Raw genomic sequence first — 20,053 nt, forward strand, 5'->3', positions numbered from 1 at the left:
TTGTCTCTCATATAATGCCAGATTGAAAGCTTTATTTTTATCATGTCTGGACTGAATATACGTACGTCTACAATGAGGAAGTCGAGCCAGCACCAGGCGTTGGTGAAGTACTTGACGAAGCCGTACGCCACCCACTTCAACAGCATTTCCAGGATGAATATGTAGGTAAAGACCTTGTCTGCGTACTCCAGCACTGTTTTGACTGTCCTCCGCTGCTCGATGTAAATGTCCTCAAACGCCTGAACAGGATGGAGTAAATGGAATTACCCAACATGCCTTTAGTAATGCAAGGAATGTCGGGTCACAACTGGAGTAAATGCATAAAAACACCCACTTACCAGTGCTCCACTGCTTAGCAGGATCATGAATATGATGAAGGACTCAAACCAGTTGTGCTCCACTATGATAAAGCAGGTTTTCCTGAGTGTCCACCAATTCTTATAATGCAGCCCCTCTTCGTTGATCTGGCAGCACTGGAACCTGCTCACACAGCCTACAGGCAACGAGGCAGAAACATTGACAGCAGGACTAAGAACGGGGTCCATATTGATGGTTTTGATTTACTTCAGCCATGTTTCCATTCAAATGGAGCACAGATTTAAGGGACAGATTGTAATGAACCATCTTGAGTAAATGGTCCGTCTCTGATCTTCATTCACAATATCTTTTTTCTACACCCACGAGAGACTGAAGAGGTACTTGCAGATTCATTGTATTGGAGGTGTGTCAGACTAGATGTCAGGTCACATTACAAACTAACACAATCCCGCACACTACTTCCCTTTCTGTTCTGCTGAGCATTTGAATTCACCGTCACTCAGCGGTGAATATAACAAACTGGGGTCAAAGCACAAGCAGTTAATGCGATTTAATCTACCTCTTGAAATGTGCTGTGGGAGCATTTCAAATCCCACCTTTCTTGCTTTGTCCCACTTTCCTACATCCTTACATCCCCCTCACCCTCTGTGAAGCAGGCCTCTGGGTCCAGCGACTCCTCTGGCTCGAGCTCCACCGAATCCACCCCGTCTCCTGGGGGGCGAATATCAACCGTGCTCCCCTCCGATGAGCTAAGACGCTGGGGCTCTACGTCGAGCTTCTGCATGGGCGAGGAGGAAAACGAAAGAAAAAAGTTACACTGCGGAGCCTGGAGTGACAAATTCAGTGGTTATAGGAGCCAACCTTCTGAGCTGGTTATCATTGTGATTCTACATTCACATGTAATCCAGTGCCACAACTGCATACCTTAGTGTGGAGACTAGGCACTGGAATAGCTCACAGAGTTGGGCTCTTAAAAGTCATTGTATTATCATCATCACATGCAGCATCAATCAAATGTACCTACAGGCTTTGTTATTAGTTTTATCTGATGGCTCAAATCAGATTACGTGGCAACACAAGGCACAGGGAGGTTGGCGTTACGGAAAATGCACTGTGGGTACGTTTGATGTTACCTCAGTTCGAGGAAGAGTGCATGCAGTATTCCAGTGCATTATCAATCCAAGCTTGAAATAGTACCAAGCAGAACGTGTGCTGAAGTATTTTCATGTCCACTGAAAAATGATCCCAATGCCTCAAATGTAATTTATCCCATTATCAAAATTGCTTCTATGAATACTAATTTCCCCACCCTCGAAGCTAGAATCCACCCACAGGAGGACCGCTGAACATTTTCGTCAGTGGCATGAAAACACGTTATTTCCATTCCTTGAAAGCAGTGTACAAGCTTCTTCTGTTTGTGTTGAAGTAGACGGATAACCACATTAGCTTACCAGCAAAAACCAGTACTGTGCACTGTTTATAAGACAGCATGTGGTCTGGCGGTCTCTTTTTGGTCCTATTACTAAAACATGTTGGATCCCATGCATACCCAGAAAACATACAGGACTAACTAATAGAGTTTCGTCCTTCTCAGCAATATGCAAAACACATGTAAGGACAAGTGTTGCTGCTGTTGTGAATTTCATTTCACGCTGTCTTTCTAGCTAACTCTTTCCTGGCAACACTCCTCTGAAACCCTAAAAAGCACTGATCTTTGTGTTTACAGCAATGTACACTACAACATCGTCTGCATATAGAGTGACTTTTTGGTGCTGTTGGGTTTCCTGTCTCTTTTTCTTTTGGTGTCATGTGGCTTCATGTCTGATCTGCCTGGCATGTGAGGTAGGAACATGTCATCCTAGACAGTGCAGCAGCTCTGATTGCCGTGGGACCCAGCTAATACGGCATGGGAATGATGGAAGCATGCTGCTCGCAAGTGCATCGTTTTCTGGAGGAGTGTTTCCATCCGGTTTCTCTTTCTCTCCTTCAGCAAGTAAAACCATTTTACATCTTCAGGACGTGGATTATATGAGGCATTTTTCTTTTCACCTAACATCCTTTTAGTTGGCAGATTTGGTTGACATGTTTGCTATATTTGTAAAAAGACATTTGCACTGGAACAAAAGTGGATAACACAGGCGTAGAAGCACAAAGAAGATTGGGGGTTTATTCCCCGATAGTTGTTCACCATATCTGATAGGGCTGCACGATATTGGAAAAAACAACTCAGACACCCGCATGAAAAAGGAGAGAGCGTTTGGGTGGAGCGACACGTTTCTTTATAAAATAAGTACAAAGACTTATGTGCTGCAGTTACGCTACTCATACGGTCTATCATCTACCATTTCTAACGATGTTCAAATGTATGTTTAATCAGCGTGACCACCTCGGTGACGGTAACTTTTAGAAACGAAAGCTCACCGTCTCCTACTTCCTGATGGCACACAACTGTACACTTTACAAAAAGTAAACACTCGGCGGCACATCCGCTCTGTGAACGGTCCGTTTATGTAGCCACAGCATTAACAAGCACTGGGACGAGGTGCCGCTGATAACGGGAATGCAGCACCGTCACAGGCTTGTTTATAGCTCACAGGCAGGTGACACACAAGCCCCTTATACACTGCCAGTTCAAGGCGGGATTATAACGCCTCTGTTACGCTCTGTCTTCTATGTAAACGGAGGCGGAATGGTGGGGCAAAGTCGTTAACAGTCGTAACAGAGGTGCACACGTTTTGGTTCCGCAACGCCAATGACGTTGCTTGGTCCAATGTAAAATGGCAAAGGCCGCATGACGGCGGAGCTCCGTTTTGGCGCTGAGGCGGAACCACAGTGTAAAAAGGGCTTCAGACGTTGCATCGGTCAGTTCACTCTGTGCTCTGATGAAGAGCTCCGCTAATGTGATATCTGACGGACTTTTGTTGTCGATTAGTGATGGAAACGAGAAGATGGCAAGTACTCCTTTTGCTCTAAGCAACACGTAGCAGCTTGACGTGTTGCCTCACAATTGCACGTCTGGCGATGTGACTATTGCGATGGATAAACGATTAATCATGCAGCCCTAATATCTGGCAGAATTCAACATAATTTGGAATAGAAAATGTTTCAGAAGGATAAAAAAAGAAGACCCTAATTTATTTAATCATCATCAATAAGTCTGATTCAACATGACCTGCCATGTGTTATCCCTTTTGCCGAACTGCAAAAATTGGTCTTAATTAATTTGTTTTACAAAATTATCTCCTTGGAAAGAATTCTGTAAAGAATCTTTCATCATTCCACTATTATGAATATCACAGAAAACAAGTACATTCAAGTCTTTCATGTGTGTATGCATGGGCTATGAACCAGACAAATGAATTTTGTCCAACTACAGCAAAATTCATTCCTCCATTCCATCTCTGTTTTTTCTCCTTATTCTCCTCCACCTCCTCTCTTCCTTCATTCTCAAGCTCGGAGTGTTGGATGCCAATCAAGTCCCAAAACCAAGTCAAAACCAAGCAATGAAATCAAAAGCAAAGATCATGTTAGATGAGTTTGACTATCAATGGAAAGAGGTGGTGTCGCTCATTCCTAATGGTTTGTAACTGCAATACAGCCTGATGCTTGGAGATAAGTTATGAAAGGGTGGGGGAGGGGGTAAAGGGGAAACTACAGCATTGAGTGTGCTGCTGTATTGGTAGGGGGAGGGTACAAACAAAAGAGGGTGGGGTGGGGAGGTGGGGTGTGGGACGGAGGGCAGACCAGGCAAAGAACGAAAAATGGGCAATCCATTGAAGTTATGAGAAAGAATATGTTGTTTGTCTGTAAATGGCATAGGCAGTCCTCATGGTTAGTGCTATGGTACAATAAAGTGGTCTTACAATTCTCCTCTCACTGAAAACCTTGAGAGCGTCTGTGACATAGCTGCAATAACAAACGGGGGGTTAAACAAAGTAAGTCAAACACACCACAAGCCATCATACAACCTCAAGTTTGCTTTCACTGGCCAGCCGCGAGGCCAGAGGGGGGAATACATTAGCCAAGGAGACAAACAGTTCAAATTCCATGAAAGCATATTCATTAACTGATACCTAAAGTCTCTAAATTTATCAAACGCCATGACACAGCGGGTAAGACATACCCAAATATCTGACGCTCACTTATCACGATTCACCAAACCCCTGTCTGCAGGGTGTGAGGATCAGCAGTGACGCGAGAGAGCACAGCCTGATCCAGATACGGAGCATGTGGTGCCATAGCTAGAAATAGTCTCCAGGGTTGTTTTGAATCACAGGGAATTGGCACCACACCCTCAGTGGCAGGTTGACATCACCAGGGTGCACAGTCCCAATGCTCTGTCAGCCTGGCAACACTTATTGGCCAACCCTGGCATTTGCTCCGTTAGAATAAGGTCTGATTCCTTTTTTAAAGTTTGACATCCATGCTAATAACGTGCTAATTGTTGCTAATATTTAGGTACACAGTGACTCAGCAACATACAACTACGCAATTATTGACGTTGGGTGTTAACTATTAAATGTCTAAAGATTTCCTTCAAACTGACACAGTCTTTCATCTTACCTCTTTGCTGCCCTCGACGTCCGACGAGTCGCTGCTGAAATCTTCTGTGTTCAAGTTCTCAAAGTCCGACTCACCCACAGCGATGGGCACTGTGACAGTCAGGCTTGGGTTATGAATAAACGACATGTAGTCGCATTCCTCCATTGGGTAATTCCCTGGAGTGTCCCCACCAACCCCGACCCCAACCACCAGCCCTCCTCCCGGTCGTCCATTGCCCTCCGTCACGTACACCCCACTGGGGTCTTTGGTGATCTCCACTGAAGTGTGGTTGGAGATGCAGTTGCCCTTGCCGTTGCTGTGTAGTTCATCCAGAGGTTTGCTCTCCTCAGCCAGAGCGGAGCCCTTACCCGATCCGCCGAAGCAGAGGCTCCGGAGGCCCTGTCGCACCATGGATTTGACAAAGGCGATCCCTCGCTGGATCCGGCCAACAGCAATCTGCAGGTTGTTCATCTCGCTGTCGTCGTCGGTTGCTGCGAGGTTGTCGGCGCTGAATGAGCTCAGAAGAAGAGCCAGGAACAGGTTCAGAACCTGGGAAAAAGTGGACATCAGGCAGGGATAGTGAATCCCACTTGACCCTTTTATGTTTAAGGACTTGACTTTGTAACCAGACATACCAACAAAGCAAATAATGGTCATAATCTCAACAGTTCTAGCCAAATCATTAGAGATGTTCCAATACCATTTTTTCCTTCCCAATATCGATCCCGCCAATAACGAGTACCGTTCCAATACTAGAGTGGTTATATAGGATGTACATTATATTGGTGGAAAAACACTGATTGCTGATATCTTGCTAGCTTTGACTCATTGTACCTTATATGCTAGCACCACACTGGTGGTTTTTGGGCTAACTGGTTATGGTATCAGATTGGTGCACTGACTAGCATACTCGCAGATACCAATACCACATTTAAGGCAGTACCAGAGGCCGATTACGAAACTGCTATCAGTATGGGAACATCTCTACAAATCCTACAAAGGAAATAAAAAGAAAGAACCCCATACCACCAGGTTTCCAATGACCATGACCATCATGAAGACGATCAGGCACATGCTCTGCCCAGCCACCTCCATGCAGTCCCACATGGTCTCGATCCACTCTCCGCACAGCACCCGGAACACGATGAGGAAGGAGTGGAAGAAGTCGTGCATGTGCCAGCGTGGCAGCGTGCACTCGTCAGAAATCTTGCACACACACTCCTTGTAGCTCTTGCCAAACAGCTGCATGCCCACCACGGCGAAGATGAAGACGATGATGGCCAGCACCAGAGTCAAGTTCCCCAGAGCACCCACTGAGTTACCGATGATCTTGATTAGCATGTTCAGAGTGGGCCAGGACTTGGCTAGCTTGAAGACCCTCAGCTGTTTTAAGAGAAAATTAAAAGCGTGTATTTTTACTGGAAAATTAATATTAATTAGGTTAATAAATATTATACTCTATTAAGATATTGTAAATGTAAATCTGTATTTTAGGATGTGATGGTAAAAATGTTTGGTTTACATTGCTACATTTAACTATTGAAAGACATACAATTTATAAATTAGGAAACACTCTTATTGGTTATTTTGCTGTAAATAACAAGGGAATATTGCTAGCATCATCATATTTTAACGCAAAAAATTTAGCTAGAGCCATGATACGTTAGCTTAGCTTAGCACAAAGCCTGAAAGCAGGGAGAGTTACGTTAGCTTAGCTCCATCCAAAAGTTACAAACAATAGCTAACAAAACACCAAAGAAATGTCAATCTTAAATCTCTTTTTGGGTTGCTTTCTAGCTATATTAGCTAGCTATATAGCTGATTAGCTGTAGCACTTAACTCACATGAAATCACAACTTTTCATAATTTCTGTTTGTGTGCGCATTAACCAAGCTTAATAAAATGCCTAAAAGGTATTTATAAGGGCGTTTTTGAGTTTTAGACATGGCTAGCTTTCCCTCTGTTCTCAGATTTTAAGCTAGCCTAAGCTAACACTATGCTAGTTCTACATTTTTTTTAACATTAAATGAGAGTCTCTCATCCACAAAAAATCCAATAAGAACATTTCACAAAATTGTCTAAAAAAACTATTTCATTAAAAGCAAACAAAGGGGTCAAACAAAAGTGGTCTGTAGAATTGTTGCTGTTTTAAGCTAAGCTAAGCTAACGTGATGCTAGTTCCACCTTTTTAACATACATTTATTAGATTGATATTGACTCGAAGGCTAAAATCCATGACGAACATTTCACAAAATTGTTAAACTATTGCATTAAAAGCAAACAAAGGTGGTCATTAGAATTGTTGCTGTGTAAGCTAAGCTAAGCTAAGCTAACATGTTGCTAGTTCCACCTTTTTAACATACATTTATTAGAGTGATATTGACTCAAAGGCTAAAATCCATGACAAACATTTCACAAAATTGTTTAACTATTGCATTAAAAGCAAACAAAAGTGGTCTGTAGAATTGTTGCTTTTTTAAGCTAAGCTAAGCTAAGACGATGTTCATTCTAATTGTTTTAACATAACGAAAAATCCATGAAGAACATTTCACAAACTATTGCGTCAGAAGCAGACAAAGAGTCTAACTCCACAACAACAATAGAAAGCTAACCAGGTGAGCAGAAAAAAACACATGCCCCAAAGGCCACAACAACTCTCAGTGGGGCCTTTGTATGGCACAAAAGCTCTAATTACATCATCACCTTATTATTCGCATGAATGTTATTGAGATCACCACTGTGCCCTTCCCTAGAGATACAGGTACATTTTAACTTTTGCACAGCCAGTGTTCTTACCAATCTGAAGGACCTGAGCACAGACAGGCCTTCAACGTTGGCCAAGCCGAGCTCCATCAGACTCAGGCTAACGATGATGCCGTCAAAGATGTTCCAGCCCTCCTGGAAGTAGTAGTATGGATCCAGGGCGATGATTTTGAAGCACATCTCTGCTGTGAAGATGCCTGTGAACACCTAATGACAAAAAGAGACACATTCTAAATATATTACATTTTTATCCATGAAAAAAAACAGGCCACATGTCTGAGCACTTCTGAGCGCACCTGAATGCAGCATGACTCAGCGCGCACCCCCAATATACAGCAGTGAGGGAGACCTGCCTGGAGTTGTTTACCTCACATACTGTGCAGACACAACTGTGATTGCAGACGGGATTTGTTTATTGTGTGTGCGGCCATGAATATGTAAGTCAGTTATCCTCTGATATTTATGTTGCACGCTGTTAGCACTGGCTTTGCCGCAGTGTATTTTCAATGTGCTTGATTTTGTTCTAAGACAGTTACAATGAGAAGAATGGGCGCTAACTGTTAGCTAGTTAGCTTGTTTAACACCTGAGCATCAAAATAGTACGATACAACGCTTATTTTGTCAAAGCCAAAGTTTGTATGACACGATACTTGCCAGGTTTCCAACTGAGAGGACGTTATCGAATTCTTTCGTCATCGGGTAATGCTCCATGGCCATGAAGAGGGTGTTGAGGACGATGCAGATTGTGATGGCAAGGTCCACAAATGGGTCCATGACCACCTTGCAGACGACGTCCTTGATTTTCAGCCATTGGGGGCAACAATCCCAGATCAAGCAGGTGTTGGCGAATCGATACCAGCAAGGAGGGCACTTCTGTCTCGACTCTTCAAGCTCTGGAAGGGGAAGAAATATCCACATTCAATTGTAATGTAAAAACACAGTTTAATGTGTGATGTAAAATGTGTGGTCTGATTCTGACCTTCCATGGTGTTGGTGAGGATACTGGCCACACTCATGGCTCTCGGCCTGCTTCCTGGTTCGTCTAAATAATCCATAGATGGCTGGTGAAAACCTGGCCGTCTTTTCTTAAGCTCAGTGTCTGTAGTTGTTCCCTGGAACCAAACCAAAAAGCAGATAGAGAGTATTAAGCACACAGGGAGATGAACTGTGAGTGTGTGCAGCACCTTTAAAGGACCCAACATTAACTGTGTAAGCATGCAACCAAGCATGGATTTGCTTCACATGGGAAAAATGTGGCGTTAATTGATGAAAGTGTATTAATAAGCAACATAAGATCAATGGGAAAAATGGGAAAATAAAGCATGAAACAAACGGTCACCTCAGGCAGCAGGAGACCTACAGGGGAGGTTGTTACAGACGTTCCGCCGACCAGCGACACCACGCCGTTGCAGTCCACGGCGCAGTGCATCTTGCCGTTGGCGGGCAGCACGATGCGCGGCGCCCCGAGGCTCGTCTGGCTGACGGCGCTGCAGCGGCGCTCGAGCCGTCGAGGCAGGAACAGGGAGCCGCGGCGGCTGTCGCTCTCCTCGAAGGTGCTGTGCTCGTCGTCGGCGAAGTCGTTCTCGGAGCCCATGTCGCGCGCGCGGCCCCGGAAGCTGAACAGGCTGGCGCGGCTGTTCCTGCGAGGTGAGAAGAGGGAGCCACGGATGCTGAGGAGAGACTGACACAGAGGGAGAAGAAGAGGAAAAGACAGTAGTTGGATTGGACATTTTAGGATTCCCTAATTCCTGTATGCTAAATTTGAAGCTACAAAAAAATATTTCTATAGGTTCAAATAAAGTGATATTTTCTGTTAAGTAGCTTTAATTATATCACTGGCATGATTGTGACATGTCGGATATTAGTCTAGTTTGACCTCCAGGCTTCAATCCCTGACTGGTCTTACTTGTCAGGAAGTATGTACCTGGTTTGGAGAGGAGCATCTTTTCTCATAAGACAGCCTGTTGGCGTCAATAGAGAAGCGGAAGCTCGACCTCTTGATGCTGTCCTCGGACTCAGACTTGTGGAACTTGTCCCGCGCCCCCCTCTCCTCCTCCTCCTCCCTCTGCTTCCTCTTCTTCCGCCTGTTGCGCCGCTCCTTGGCGCTCTTGGAGCTGAGCTTCGACGTCCCCGAGGAGGACTCCGAGGTGGGGCCCCCTCTCCCGCTGTACTCTCCGCTCTCGGTGGCTGCTGCCGCGGCAACCTGCCAGCCAATGGGAGCGCAAGCACAGTTGTCATGGCGACCCAGTGCCTGTCTCAAAGGCTCCGGCGGACTGGAGCGGAGGCTGGCAGCTGAGAGCAGCAGCGGCAGCCAAATAAGCCTCAGACACCTTCTAAAAATGGACGCCTGAATGTTTTCATGCAAACCAAAACAATACTGAAATCTGCAATGTTTAATACTTATCAATTACACAGTAAAATATTGTGTATGCTGGGTCAGCTAACAGCCTTTTTGTTGTGTAAAACCTTCATATTTGGCTTTCGTCCACAGGAATATGTTGTGTTATCTTCATGAGATGCTTTCAGGAAGCTGGGAAAGGCTCCCACAAAACATGGAGCGCTATAATAGAACATGGATTTAAGAGTCTGCCATGGCAACGGCAGCAAAAACAAAACAATCTGAATGTGCACAGGCCTGATAACACGCTGTTGAGCCTGGGAGCTATTAAGGGATCAAGCAGAGGTGAAAGGAGACATAAAGCGAGGCTGGAACCTTTCACTGTGAGATGTGGATTTGTATAATCATAATAGAGTTATAGCTAGATTTATCTATGTACTTATATACTTATACTGCATCTAGGACTTATTTAACACCCTATCTTTCCTCATTAGCTTCCAACTTGGTAAGTCTAATATTTCACATTTCCTATCTTGGATAACAAAGTTTACGTGTCTGTGACCTTTAACCTATTGCAGCTACGCGTCGCATGTGTAGAGGACAGAAATAGGATGTCTACTTTTGTCGTCACAAGCTTATAAATAGCTGGTTGGCCGTGCAGGAACACAACGCATGCTTCTCCTTATTGATCGGCCATTTACAGAAATTACACGGATAATTAAACAAACCTACGTCTTGATTCTAACTTGAATTCTGAAATGCCTTGCCTGTGCCTCCTCCTGCTGCCTCTTCAGCTGCTCCAGCATGGCTTGGAACTCCTCCTCCTTCTGCTGGGCCTCCTCGATGGTCGCCTGGTTCTGCTCGTCGTACGCCATGGCCACCACGGCCAGGATCAGGTTGACCAGGTAGAAGGAGCCCAGGAAGATGACGAGGACGAAGAAGACCATGTAGGGTTTTCCCGCCGCGCGTAAGGTCTATAAGAGTAGAAAACAGAAGACCACAAAACAGTCGTAGTCATTCCATTGTTTGTTGACTTTACAACTGGCTAACTGGATATGTTTGCTCACGGAAAGCTTTTATTTTGAAATACGCAGCTTAAATTTGACGTTTCACTACGACAAACATATCATACGAGTTCTACTAACCTGCTGATAGAGGTTTTCCCAGTAGTCCTGCGTCATGAGTCGGAACAGGGACAGGAAGGCCCAGCTGAAGGTGTCGAAGCTGGTGTAGCCGTAGTCTGGGTTACGGCCGGCTTTAATACATATGAAGCCCTCCGGACAGTGCCTGTCAGGACACAGAGGCGTTATGAATCCTCTCTGCACAAAGTCCTCAAGAATCTCAATAAGAGTAGCTGTTTTAGTTTCAAGTTTAACTGCTATATCGCTACAAGAGCCTTCCGCCATCTTTAATTTACATTGTGTAATGAATAGACCAATCTCTCTCAGTTTACAGCTACCTGATGTGGTTTTTACCAAGCTTCTACCACACCGAGAAAACTTCTTACCATCCAATGTGTTTCTTCCTAATGCAGACTGTACATGCTAGTTGTGTCCAAGTGCTGGGAGAGTACCAAGGCCCAAGTCTACCCCCTTTTCCTTGGTCCTAGTTTTGGAGCGTCTTTGTAGTCGCCCTTGAGAATTGGGGTTGAATTCTTTCACTTGGAAATGGAACGCGCTCCATGAAAATCTCTGTACTGTCGCTCCCAAGTCTTTGTTACAGAAGGTTCAATAGACATCTGAAATAATGTTTTGTTTTTCTGAAATGCTCCTTATAGTGATCTAAGTTCACATTCCTTTGGATCTACCAAAAATCAAGATATACTACCAGATTTTAACAATTTCTCATGGTTATATATGGGGATAACGTCTTTCCCAGCGATGGCAACCATGCTCCAAAACAGAGCCTTAGTTTGCAAAGCATTATGGGAATTCTCCCCAACGAATCCAGATGGAGTCTGCATCTGAAAACAGTCCATTTAAAGGTTTGTTTGGAGGGTTAGATGACCACTAACCCATGATTCCCAATAACAAAGGGACTCCCAAATTAGATGGGGTATGGCCCAGTACGGGTTTGGGATATAGCCGTACCATAGAGGCGAAAGCAAGTCCTGTTGCCTTTGAATTAGCACATCAGATCTGTGTTTATGTTTGAAGATGGCTTAAACTTAAATCAATAAGAAAACATCGGCAACACAAGCAAAAATGAAGGAATAAATGAAGTGCACCCATAGTTAACCAGCAGTTTAGATTCCTGTGATGCCTCAGCGTGGTGGCGAGTGCCCACACTAATTGTCCATGCTCAGCTTTGTGGTGCGTCTAATTGGCCATATAAATAAAACATGTCAAGCCTTACCCGGCGCCGCTGCCGTTCCCGCAGAGCAGAGCATCCCTGCGGCCGGGGAGGTAATAGTAATTACCTAGAGGAGAGGGGACACAGAGACGTAAGCACATTTGACTTTAGAAGCAGGCCCGGCCACTCTGTCGTCATTTACAACCAAAGCGTCACTGAATCACAATCAAACATAGACTATTAAAAGAGTGTATGCTGCCATTGTGACATCACCCATTGGTTTGTGATTTCCTGTCTTTTGAAGCCTCAAGTTTGGCATATTGGACATAGCTATCTTCTTTGTTTGGAGCAGGAAGTGACCATATTTGGACGACAGGGTGGGCACTCATTTTTATGTAGCTATCCTGGTTTTTGGTTCGCCTACTTCTGAGTTGATTTATGACCCCAGTCAACATTTATCCTATGAGTTTAAGGTCTCAGACATTGAAGTCTTCTAAACAGCAAGACGTCCATTTTATAAAATATGGTTTCATTTAGGATGGACAAAAAAAGCAGGGTTTGCTTTCGGGCATGGCCACCTGTGATTCACAAGTTGCTACCCCAACGACATCTCAACCAAGGTGTTGACGTAGCTATAGACCATTTTGTCGGACCATGTCGGCCATTTTCCTCTGACATCACGCTAATGTTTGAAAGTCCTATGAAAAGAAAGGGAGTTTGACAAATTGGAAGTCATTAGCTACCATTACACAACAACTCACGTGAGCATTTAACCACTAATAAGTTAAATACTACACGACAGTACAAAACGAAACGTGTAAATTTGTAGCTAACGATAATGTTAGCTAGCTGTCAGTACTGAAAATTGTTAGCTAAGAATTAAAGGTAACCTATCAAGTTGTTGGTTGCTAATTAGTAAACCAAATTTTACTGTCTATTATCTTTTTGGCCATACGACACGTTGAGTGTGGTGTCAGAGGAAAATGGTCGTTGTGTGAATACGGTCAACAGAGGCCGAGCGTTATTTAATCCCATCCATATCGGATGAATAAAAAATGCATATAAAAAAATTCATCATTCTGCTGATACTGATATCTTGTGTTTTTAGCTAGCTACAGGCGTTTTGTTTGTGGGCACCATTTATTCCCCTGAAGTGGGTGTGGTTTACCAAGATTGACTCTATCTCGACGTAATCCGCCCTATTGTCCAAATATGGTCACTTCTTCCTCTAAAAAACCAAGATGGCCGAACTTCATAAAGGTAGCCGAAGAACCAATAGATGACTCAACATTGCAACACTTCTTTATGCAGCCTGCCAGACAACCAGTCTTTAATTCAATTAAGATGCTCGACATTTAAACATCCCTGCACTTATAACTGTCTCTGTCCTTTCTCTTCTTGTTCTTGCTCTGGCTTGTCATGTAGCTGCTGCACGTCTCCTCCATATCCCGCAGACGGTCAGTGACTCACCCTCCGACAGCACTCAAGGCTGCTCATGCCACACAGATGGGCTATAGGAGAATGATGGAGAGTAGCGAGGGGGTGAAAGTGGAGGGTATCACTGTTGTGGCGATTATCTGCCACATTTACCGCATTCCCCCACCAGCCCTTGTTAGAGAACGCGGCCCGTGCTCGCAGCCATCGCTGTCACTCCTTATCACGGCAGCAGGCCAGCATGTCTGACCTTCCCCACACTACCACCACCACCACAACCAACCTGACCCATCTCTGCATATAAAGCAGCAAGTATCTGACTCATGCCGTCTGGTTTGGACGCTAACTTGACCCCGGTTATACCCATCGCTTTCACGCTCTTCTTACTCTCATCGCTGATGTACTCCGTCCAGTTTAAGGGGTTCTCCGTCGAGTTCTGCACAAACGTGGTGTTGATATCCATCATGCTGTTGTTGTAAAACGCCCAGTCATCGGCGGTGATGTTGCTGCTGTTGGTGGCGTTGTTGATGATCGGCACGCGCACGCACTTCTGCCTCAGGTTGCCCATGAAGAGCTGCAGGCCGATGAGGGCGAAGACGCTGAGGCAGAACACGGTGAGGATCATGACGTCCGATAGCTTTTTAACTGACTGGATCAGAGCGCCGACGATGGTCTTCAAGCCTAAACGGCAGAAAGGGCAAGGGGGGCGGGGAGGGGGAGATTGCAGAATGATTACTGCATGCTAATTACAGCCACAAGCGTGTATAAAGAAGCAGCTAATAAGAGCTTACAGTAGCAAGCAGCCAGAGGGATCTGCAGTGGAGGTTTCTGTATGTTAGCTTTCATACAGGAACCACGCTAACACAGATCACTGCTAATCGTGCATAAACGACAAGAGAAACTTTGTTTCTCATGCCTGTTATGGAGCAAATGATCATCAGTCAATAATGTCTTTGTGTGTGTTCATGTTTTCTATTTTTTTAAACCAAATTTTAGCTTAAAATTTGAGCTCTTTTAGTGCAGTCCAAAGATACACTTCTAAGTCATGTGCACAGGGTCAACAAGGGCGCAGTCAAGCGCTGTTTTTATCCATATTGGCACAATGCTATGATCAAGAGGGTTAAGTGAAGTAGCTTATAGATTGGAGGGCGATTGTGGTGATTAGCTGTCAAATTACTGTCATACACTTCTCAGGCAGCTGCCTGTGGAGGAAAATGTGTGACCAAAGATGAAGGTCACTAATTACTATTATTATTATTTCTTTGTAAGGTTCAAATGTCAATGACTTAAATTTTCAGTTGTAACGCTAAAATTCTGCATGTTTTCATCAAGTATTTAGTTCATGCTAAATAACAAACAAGCTAACATGTATGATTAATTTAGGGGAAATGGCTTCTTTGATTAATTGCTGAGATTTAGATGAGAAGATTGACACCACGTATGTCTGTACAAGCCAGCAGGTTCTTAGCTTAGCCTAGCTTAGCTTAGCATTAAGAGTGGAAGCAAAGGGTAAGCTAGCCTTACAAAAATTAAAAAATCTGTCTGATTGCATATCTAAAGCTCATGAGACTACACATTGTGTTTTGTTTGTTTTATCTGAACAAACTTTAATAGCTCAATCTTTCCTTCCGGAGAGCCAAAATTAGCTTAGCCAAAACAAAACTAGCACACAGCTCCCTTGGTAAACCACAACTTGTCACACTACTGAAATGAGGGTGATAATTAGTGAGCTTTTGGTGCTGGAAGGTATAATTTTAAGCTTTGGACAGAGCCAAGCTAGCATCTCTTATCTTCTTCTATGCTAAGCTAATCACTCTAGTTGCTCTTCATATTTAGCACACAGGCATGTGTGGTATCAATCTACTCATCTTACTCTCAACAATAAAGCAAGCGAGCCCGTTTTCCTATATGATGAACTGGACCTGGTTTCTTTTTATTTATGTACTTTCGACATCCCAATTTTGACTCATAGACCTTTTGTACTATGGTTAATACATAAATATAAAAGTTTAAAGGACATTTTACAGCAGCTGCTTTGAACTGCAACAAAAATAGAGCCCAAAATGTTTAAACTGTTCAAATGTAGATGTGATGGCTACATACAAAGAGCCAATGACGTGTTGTCCTGGATGGTTTACATATGAGCTTTTCGTTAGTTTGTGATGTGAATAGTGTTAGTGTTTAGAATGCCATCACCCCACCACCACTCACCAGATCACAATTTCTCCAAAAAACACACAACATTGAACAAGACATGCACAGGAAAAACAAGGTAAGGAGGAACCCTACACACACAAGTGCTTGCCACCAGAAAAATAGGCTTTGCAATGTCTCATGCAAAAAGGAAAAAACAAATAGTGCAAAAATTCTACTCGTAAGTCTCCCAAGGCAAGAATAGATTCCAACCAAAAGGAATTCCGCCTTAAAGGAAGCATCTAAAAGCTTTGAATCGTGTCAATCTGTGCAGATTGGAGCCAGATTCCAGCTTTTACTGGCCTTGGGACGAAGGCAGCATGAGGGACGGCGACGGGCGTCATCAGGCTTAGCTACAGTGAGATGAGCTGAAAGGGGGGGGCGGTGGGGGGTGTGCTTGGATGTTCGCGAAACGCCAGTTAGCCGTTAGCATTTCATTAACCCTACAGGCTCTCTCACCTGGGATGACTGATATAGTTTTCAGGGCTCGCAGAACCCTGAAGGTTCGCAGTGCTGAGACATTGCCCAGGTCCACAAACTCTGTGACATATCTGTAAGGGAAGGGAGGGAAGGGGGGAAGGAGGAGGGGAGGGGAGGGAGTTTTGGAAGGAGCATACACGCACGCACACAATTCAGGCACACAGGAGAAGTCGGGACAAGACAAAAGGAGGGTGATGGGAAGGGGAAGGGGGGAGAGGAGGGAATGGCAAACGGTCACGCACAGAGGACAAATGGCAGGAGTGCTGGCGGCAGGCGCGGGCGGCCTTACCTGGTATTACTGAGATAGTTTTCAAAGCTCGCAATACTCTGAACGTGCGCAGAGCTGAAACATTGCCTAGGTTTACAAACTCTGTTATATACCTGCAGGATCAAATGCACAGTTACCACACAGGCAGAAATAGACACATATGGGAGATAAAACCATCAATTGTTACGGGATGAAATTACATTTTGCAACAAATGCTACAGTAACTTAATTTCACTGTCTAACCTAAAGCTAAAGGCTATATCTTGTAGCGCCAAGACATGTAGCTAAAGTAATTGAAGCGTGCAACAAATATGGGCCAACAAACTTCATGCTCTCAGGGCTGACATCCATTAAAACAGACTAGAGTTGAGATTTTTTGGCCATAAGCTGCACATTATCATGCCGCTCTCCATTCTCTCTGCTCCTCTTCTCACATTCAGTAATAAGCTGCCAGCCTGATTAGCATTAAAAGCGTTCGGGCGTCTTCATCTACGCCAGATCACGTTAAGCCGACCCTAACTCTGCTTGTCAGAATACTTACGCCATGAGGATAACACTGAAATCCAGCCAGTTCCACGGGTCGCGCAGGAAAGTGAACTTCCCCACGCAGAAGCCCCTGGCCAGGATCTTTATAAGGGACTCGAAGGTGTAAATCCCTGTGAATGTGTACCTGATAAAAACACAGAGGTGATGAGTAGGAGAGGAGGCGAGGGGTGAGAGACACGCAGAGGGAGATATTAGTGTTGGCTTATGGCTCAGAGGCAAGGTGACAGACAGACGTTATTGGATTTTTTATATTGGATGCTGTTTTTTCAGGAAGTTTAAGCCTCTGTGGAATTAAAGTTTTATAGATACTGTCTTATAATAATTTTAGAGGGAATGTTAATGAACACATGTAGGTGCAAGACGATTGCAGTTCTACTAATGAAGCTAAAGCAGCGCCCCGATTGGATGGGATAATGTGCTGAGTTTTGCAACTACAGTTCCCATCGTGCTTTGGGGGTTTAGGCAGGAAGAATTATATTGCACTGGAGTCATTATTCTGTGTCCCAATCCAGGGGCTGCAACCTCCATTCATAGCCTGCGTAGGCCACTAAGGCCGAACTGAAATGAGACGGTCTGGTCTACGTTTGGTTTGCATCACCAGCTGTTCCCGCCCTTACCCTCACGTCACCAAACGCCGCTCCTGTCGCCTAGCAACAGGTAGCTAGCAGGCTAACTAGCTAGCATAACTTGAAACCAAAAAGGTTTACATTTAAAAGTTGATTCTTTCGGCAGCATAAGAGGCGGCCATCTCGTTTGAACTGGCGCGCAATGCAACTCGGGATACGTTTGGGCAACCGACGGATCCTTCGCGGTCCAAGAAACAGAGGACTCATCTAAAGGTTCCTTCAAAATAGGACAGCCTTAGACGAGCTGCTGTGGCGCAATCAGCCTTCAAATACGGCCTTCACAGGACGCAGCCCCTGGATTGGGACGCAGCTATTGGCTGGTGCCCTTGTCATGCCATTTTGGAAATACTTTTATAAAAATGTAAAATGAGTTAATAGCTTTTAAATAATCACTCAAGTTGTAAATACGACTAAAAGCTTTGATGTATCCGACTTGGGGCTTATTAATCAAACAGACGTGGAGAGCGCACAGCAGCCAAAGTCTGCCATTCAATTCAATGAACCCTAATTTACTTGATATGATGTCAATTCTGTTTGACAGTAGTCAATACCGCATATCCTGTTCAGGGTCACTGGGGGGTTGGAACCTATCCTAGCTGTCATTGGACGAGAGGCGGGGTACACCCTCGCCTGATCGCCAGTCAATCACAGGGCTGACACACAAAGACAACCTTTCATGCTTTCACCTTCGGACATTAAGAGTCACCAATGAACGTAACGAGTACCCAAAGGCTACTATAAACTAACAAACTGTTAGCACTGCTTTTAAAGCCTGTATTTCTTTATATTTCACCAAATTTACATAATGTTAAATTAAATGACATTATCTTGTAACAGTTGGGTTTTTTTTCACTTCAAGCATGGATGTGCAGATAACATCTCCATAAAGAAAGAGGAGTATCTGGTACTTACTCTACATTCTTGGCCCATTCCGGGGGATTACTGAGGGTCATGAAAGCACAGTTGGTCAGGATGGTGAACATGATCAACATGCTGAACATCGTACGGAGAAAGTCAAGGAAGAAAATAGAAAATGTATGCTTGGAATCATGTAACTATGCGTCAAAGCTAAGCAGCAGTAAAGCCTGATGTATGTCCACAAAGAAAGTCTAAATCAATCATGACATTTAGTCTTCGTTATCGGCACATCTAAATCCTCCTTTTGTCTGATAAACCCTTTAATCCAAATCAAGCGGACTGTGAAAGGATATGAGTGTACCAAAACTCTAATGGCTACCCTCCTCAGAGGGTTGAAGGGGTTTAAGATGTACAAGGCAGGAGTGGCGTTGAAACGGAAGATTGCCTTCCCGCGATTCAATACTATGAAGGTCTGAAAGAGAAGAAAGAGAGTTAGTTGATATCTGATTTATACAGAGCCTTTTATTGTCCCTCTTTGTTATAGGTGAGAGACATAGCACCCAAAGGAGACCTGTACGCATCAGAGAATATGCCTTTGTGCATGTGTAGCAGCAGAGAGGCTAATCTGGCGTCTCTGTCCAGCCTCTGTGGTTACAATAATGAAGCTTAAAGGGTCCACTCGAGGCAGGACAAGTTGGCACCACAGTTCACCTGGCGAACCAGCTCTGATCAGCATTTAACACCTCTGTTGGCTCATGTTTTCAAGGCACTGACTTAGCTGAAAGATCAGTGTTGGAATGTTGATGCTACATGCTAACGTGGCCATTTTGTTTGATTAGAATGTAGTGAAAAAAAAACAACCAAACATTTACCTATAAAATTGATGCTTTCATGGAAAACGAGAAGATCAATATGACTCTTATGTTTGTTACAAAAAAATAAGCTTAGCTGTTAGCTTAGCATAAAGGATAGTGATTGGGGAGGGGGTGAAGCTGAAAGGTTCCACTTGAGGCGGGATAAGTTGGCACCACAGTTCACCTGGCAAATCAGCTCAGATCAGCATTCAACACCTCTGTTGGCTCGTGTTTTAAAGGCACTGACTTGGCTGAAAGATCATTGCTGGAATGTTGATGCCAAATGCTAACGTGGCCATTTTGTTTGGATAGAATGTAGTAAAAAAACAAACAAACATTTACGTATAAAATTGTTGTTTTCTAGGAAAACAAGAAGATCAATACCACTCTTATGTTTGTTACAAAAAAATAATCTTAGCTGTTAGCTTAGCATAAAGGATAGTGATTGGGGAGGGGGAATCAAGCTGTAAGGTTCCAATTGAGGCAGGACAAGTTGGCACCACAGTTCACCTGGCAAATCAGCTCAGATCAGCATTTAACA

The 20,053-nt window shown here is 44.2% G+C and overlaps 1 protein-coding gene across 11 annotated transcripts in view; it reads right to left on the bottom strand.

Annotated features, from left to right (window-relative positions):
- scn1lab (sodium channel, voltage-gated, type I like, alpha b) overlaps positions 1-20,053 on the bottom strand; it is a 34,309-nt gene that overhangs the window by 13,663 nt on the left and 593 nt on the right. The window contains exons 2-20 of one of the 11 annotated variants that reach the window (XM_069675110.1): positions 19,012-19,130; positions 18,713-18,802; positions 17,170-17,298; positions 16,340-16,431; positions 14,216-14,368; positions 14,075-14,146; positions 12,317-12,380; positions 11,107-11,248; positions 10,735-10,935; positions 9,548-9,826; positions 8,957-9,304; positions 8,603-8,735; positions 8,278-8,516; positions 7,657-7,830; positions 5,887-6,243; positions 4,882-5,409; positions 961-1,081; positions 339-493; positions 66-239 (exon numbers count right to left, since the gene is read on the bottom strand). In XM_069675110.1, the coding sequence (XP_069531211.1) occupies positions 66-239; positions 339-493; positions 961-1,081; positions 4,882-5,409; positions 5,887-6,243; positions 7,657-7,830; positions 8,278-8,516; positions 8,603-8,735; positions 8,957-9,304; positions 9,548-9,826; positions 10,735-10,935; positions 11,107-11,248; positions 12,317-12,380; positions 14,075-14,146; positions 14,216-14,368; positions 16,340-16,431; positions 17,170-17,298; positions 18,713-18,802; positions 19,012-19,130 (3,570 nt within the window). Of the gene's footprint in view, positions 1-65; positions 240-338; positions 494-960; positions 1,097-4,881; positions 5,410-5,886; positions 6,244-7,656; positions 7,831-8,277; positions 8,517-8,602; positions 8,736-8,956; positions 9,308-9,547; positions 9,827-10,707; positions 10,936-11,106; positions 11,249-12,316; positions 12,381-14,074; positions 14,369-16,339; positions 16,432-16,649; positions 16,742-17,169; positions 17,299-18,712; positions 18,803-19,011; positions 19,131-20,053 lie in introns of all 11 variants that reach the window. The other 10 variants (XM_069675113.1, XM_069675112.1, XM_069675109.1 and 7 more) reach the window with 10 other exon arrangements.

The sequence above is a fragment of the Semicossyphus pulcher genome, unplaced genomic scaffold, assembly GCF_022749685.1.
Source record: "Semicossyphus pulcher isolate SPU_LCO1_2020_fin unplaced genomic scaffold, fSemPul1.0.p SCAF_24, whole genome shotgun sequence".
In the NCBI taxonomy this organism is placed as follows: Eukaryota; Metazoa; Chordata; class Actinopteri; order Labriformes; family Labridae; genus Semicossyphus; species Semicossyphus pulcher.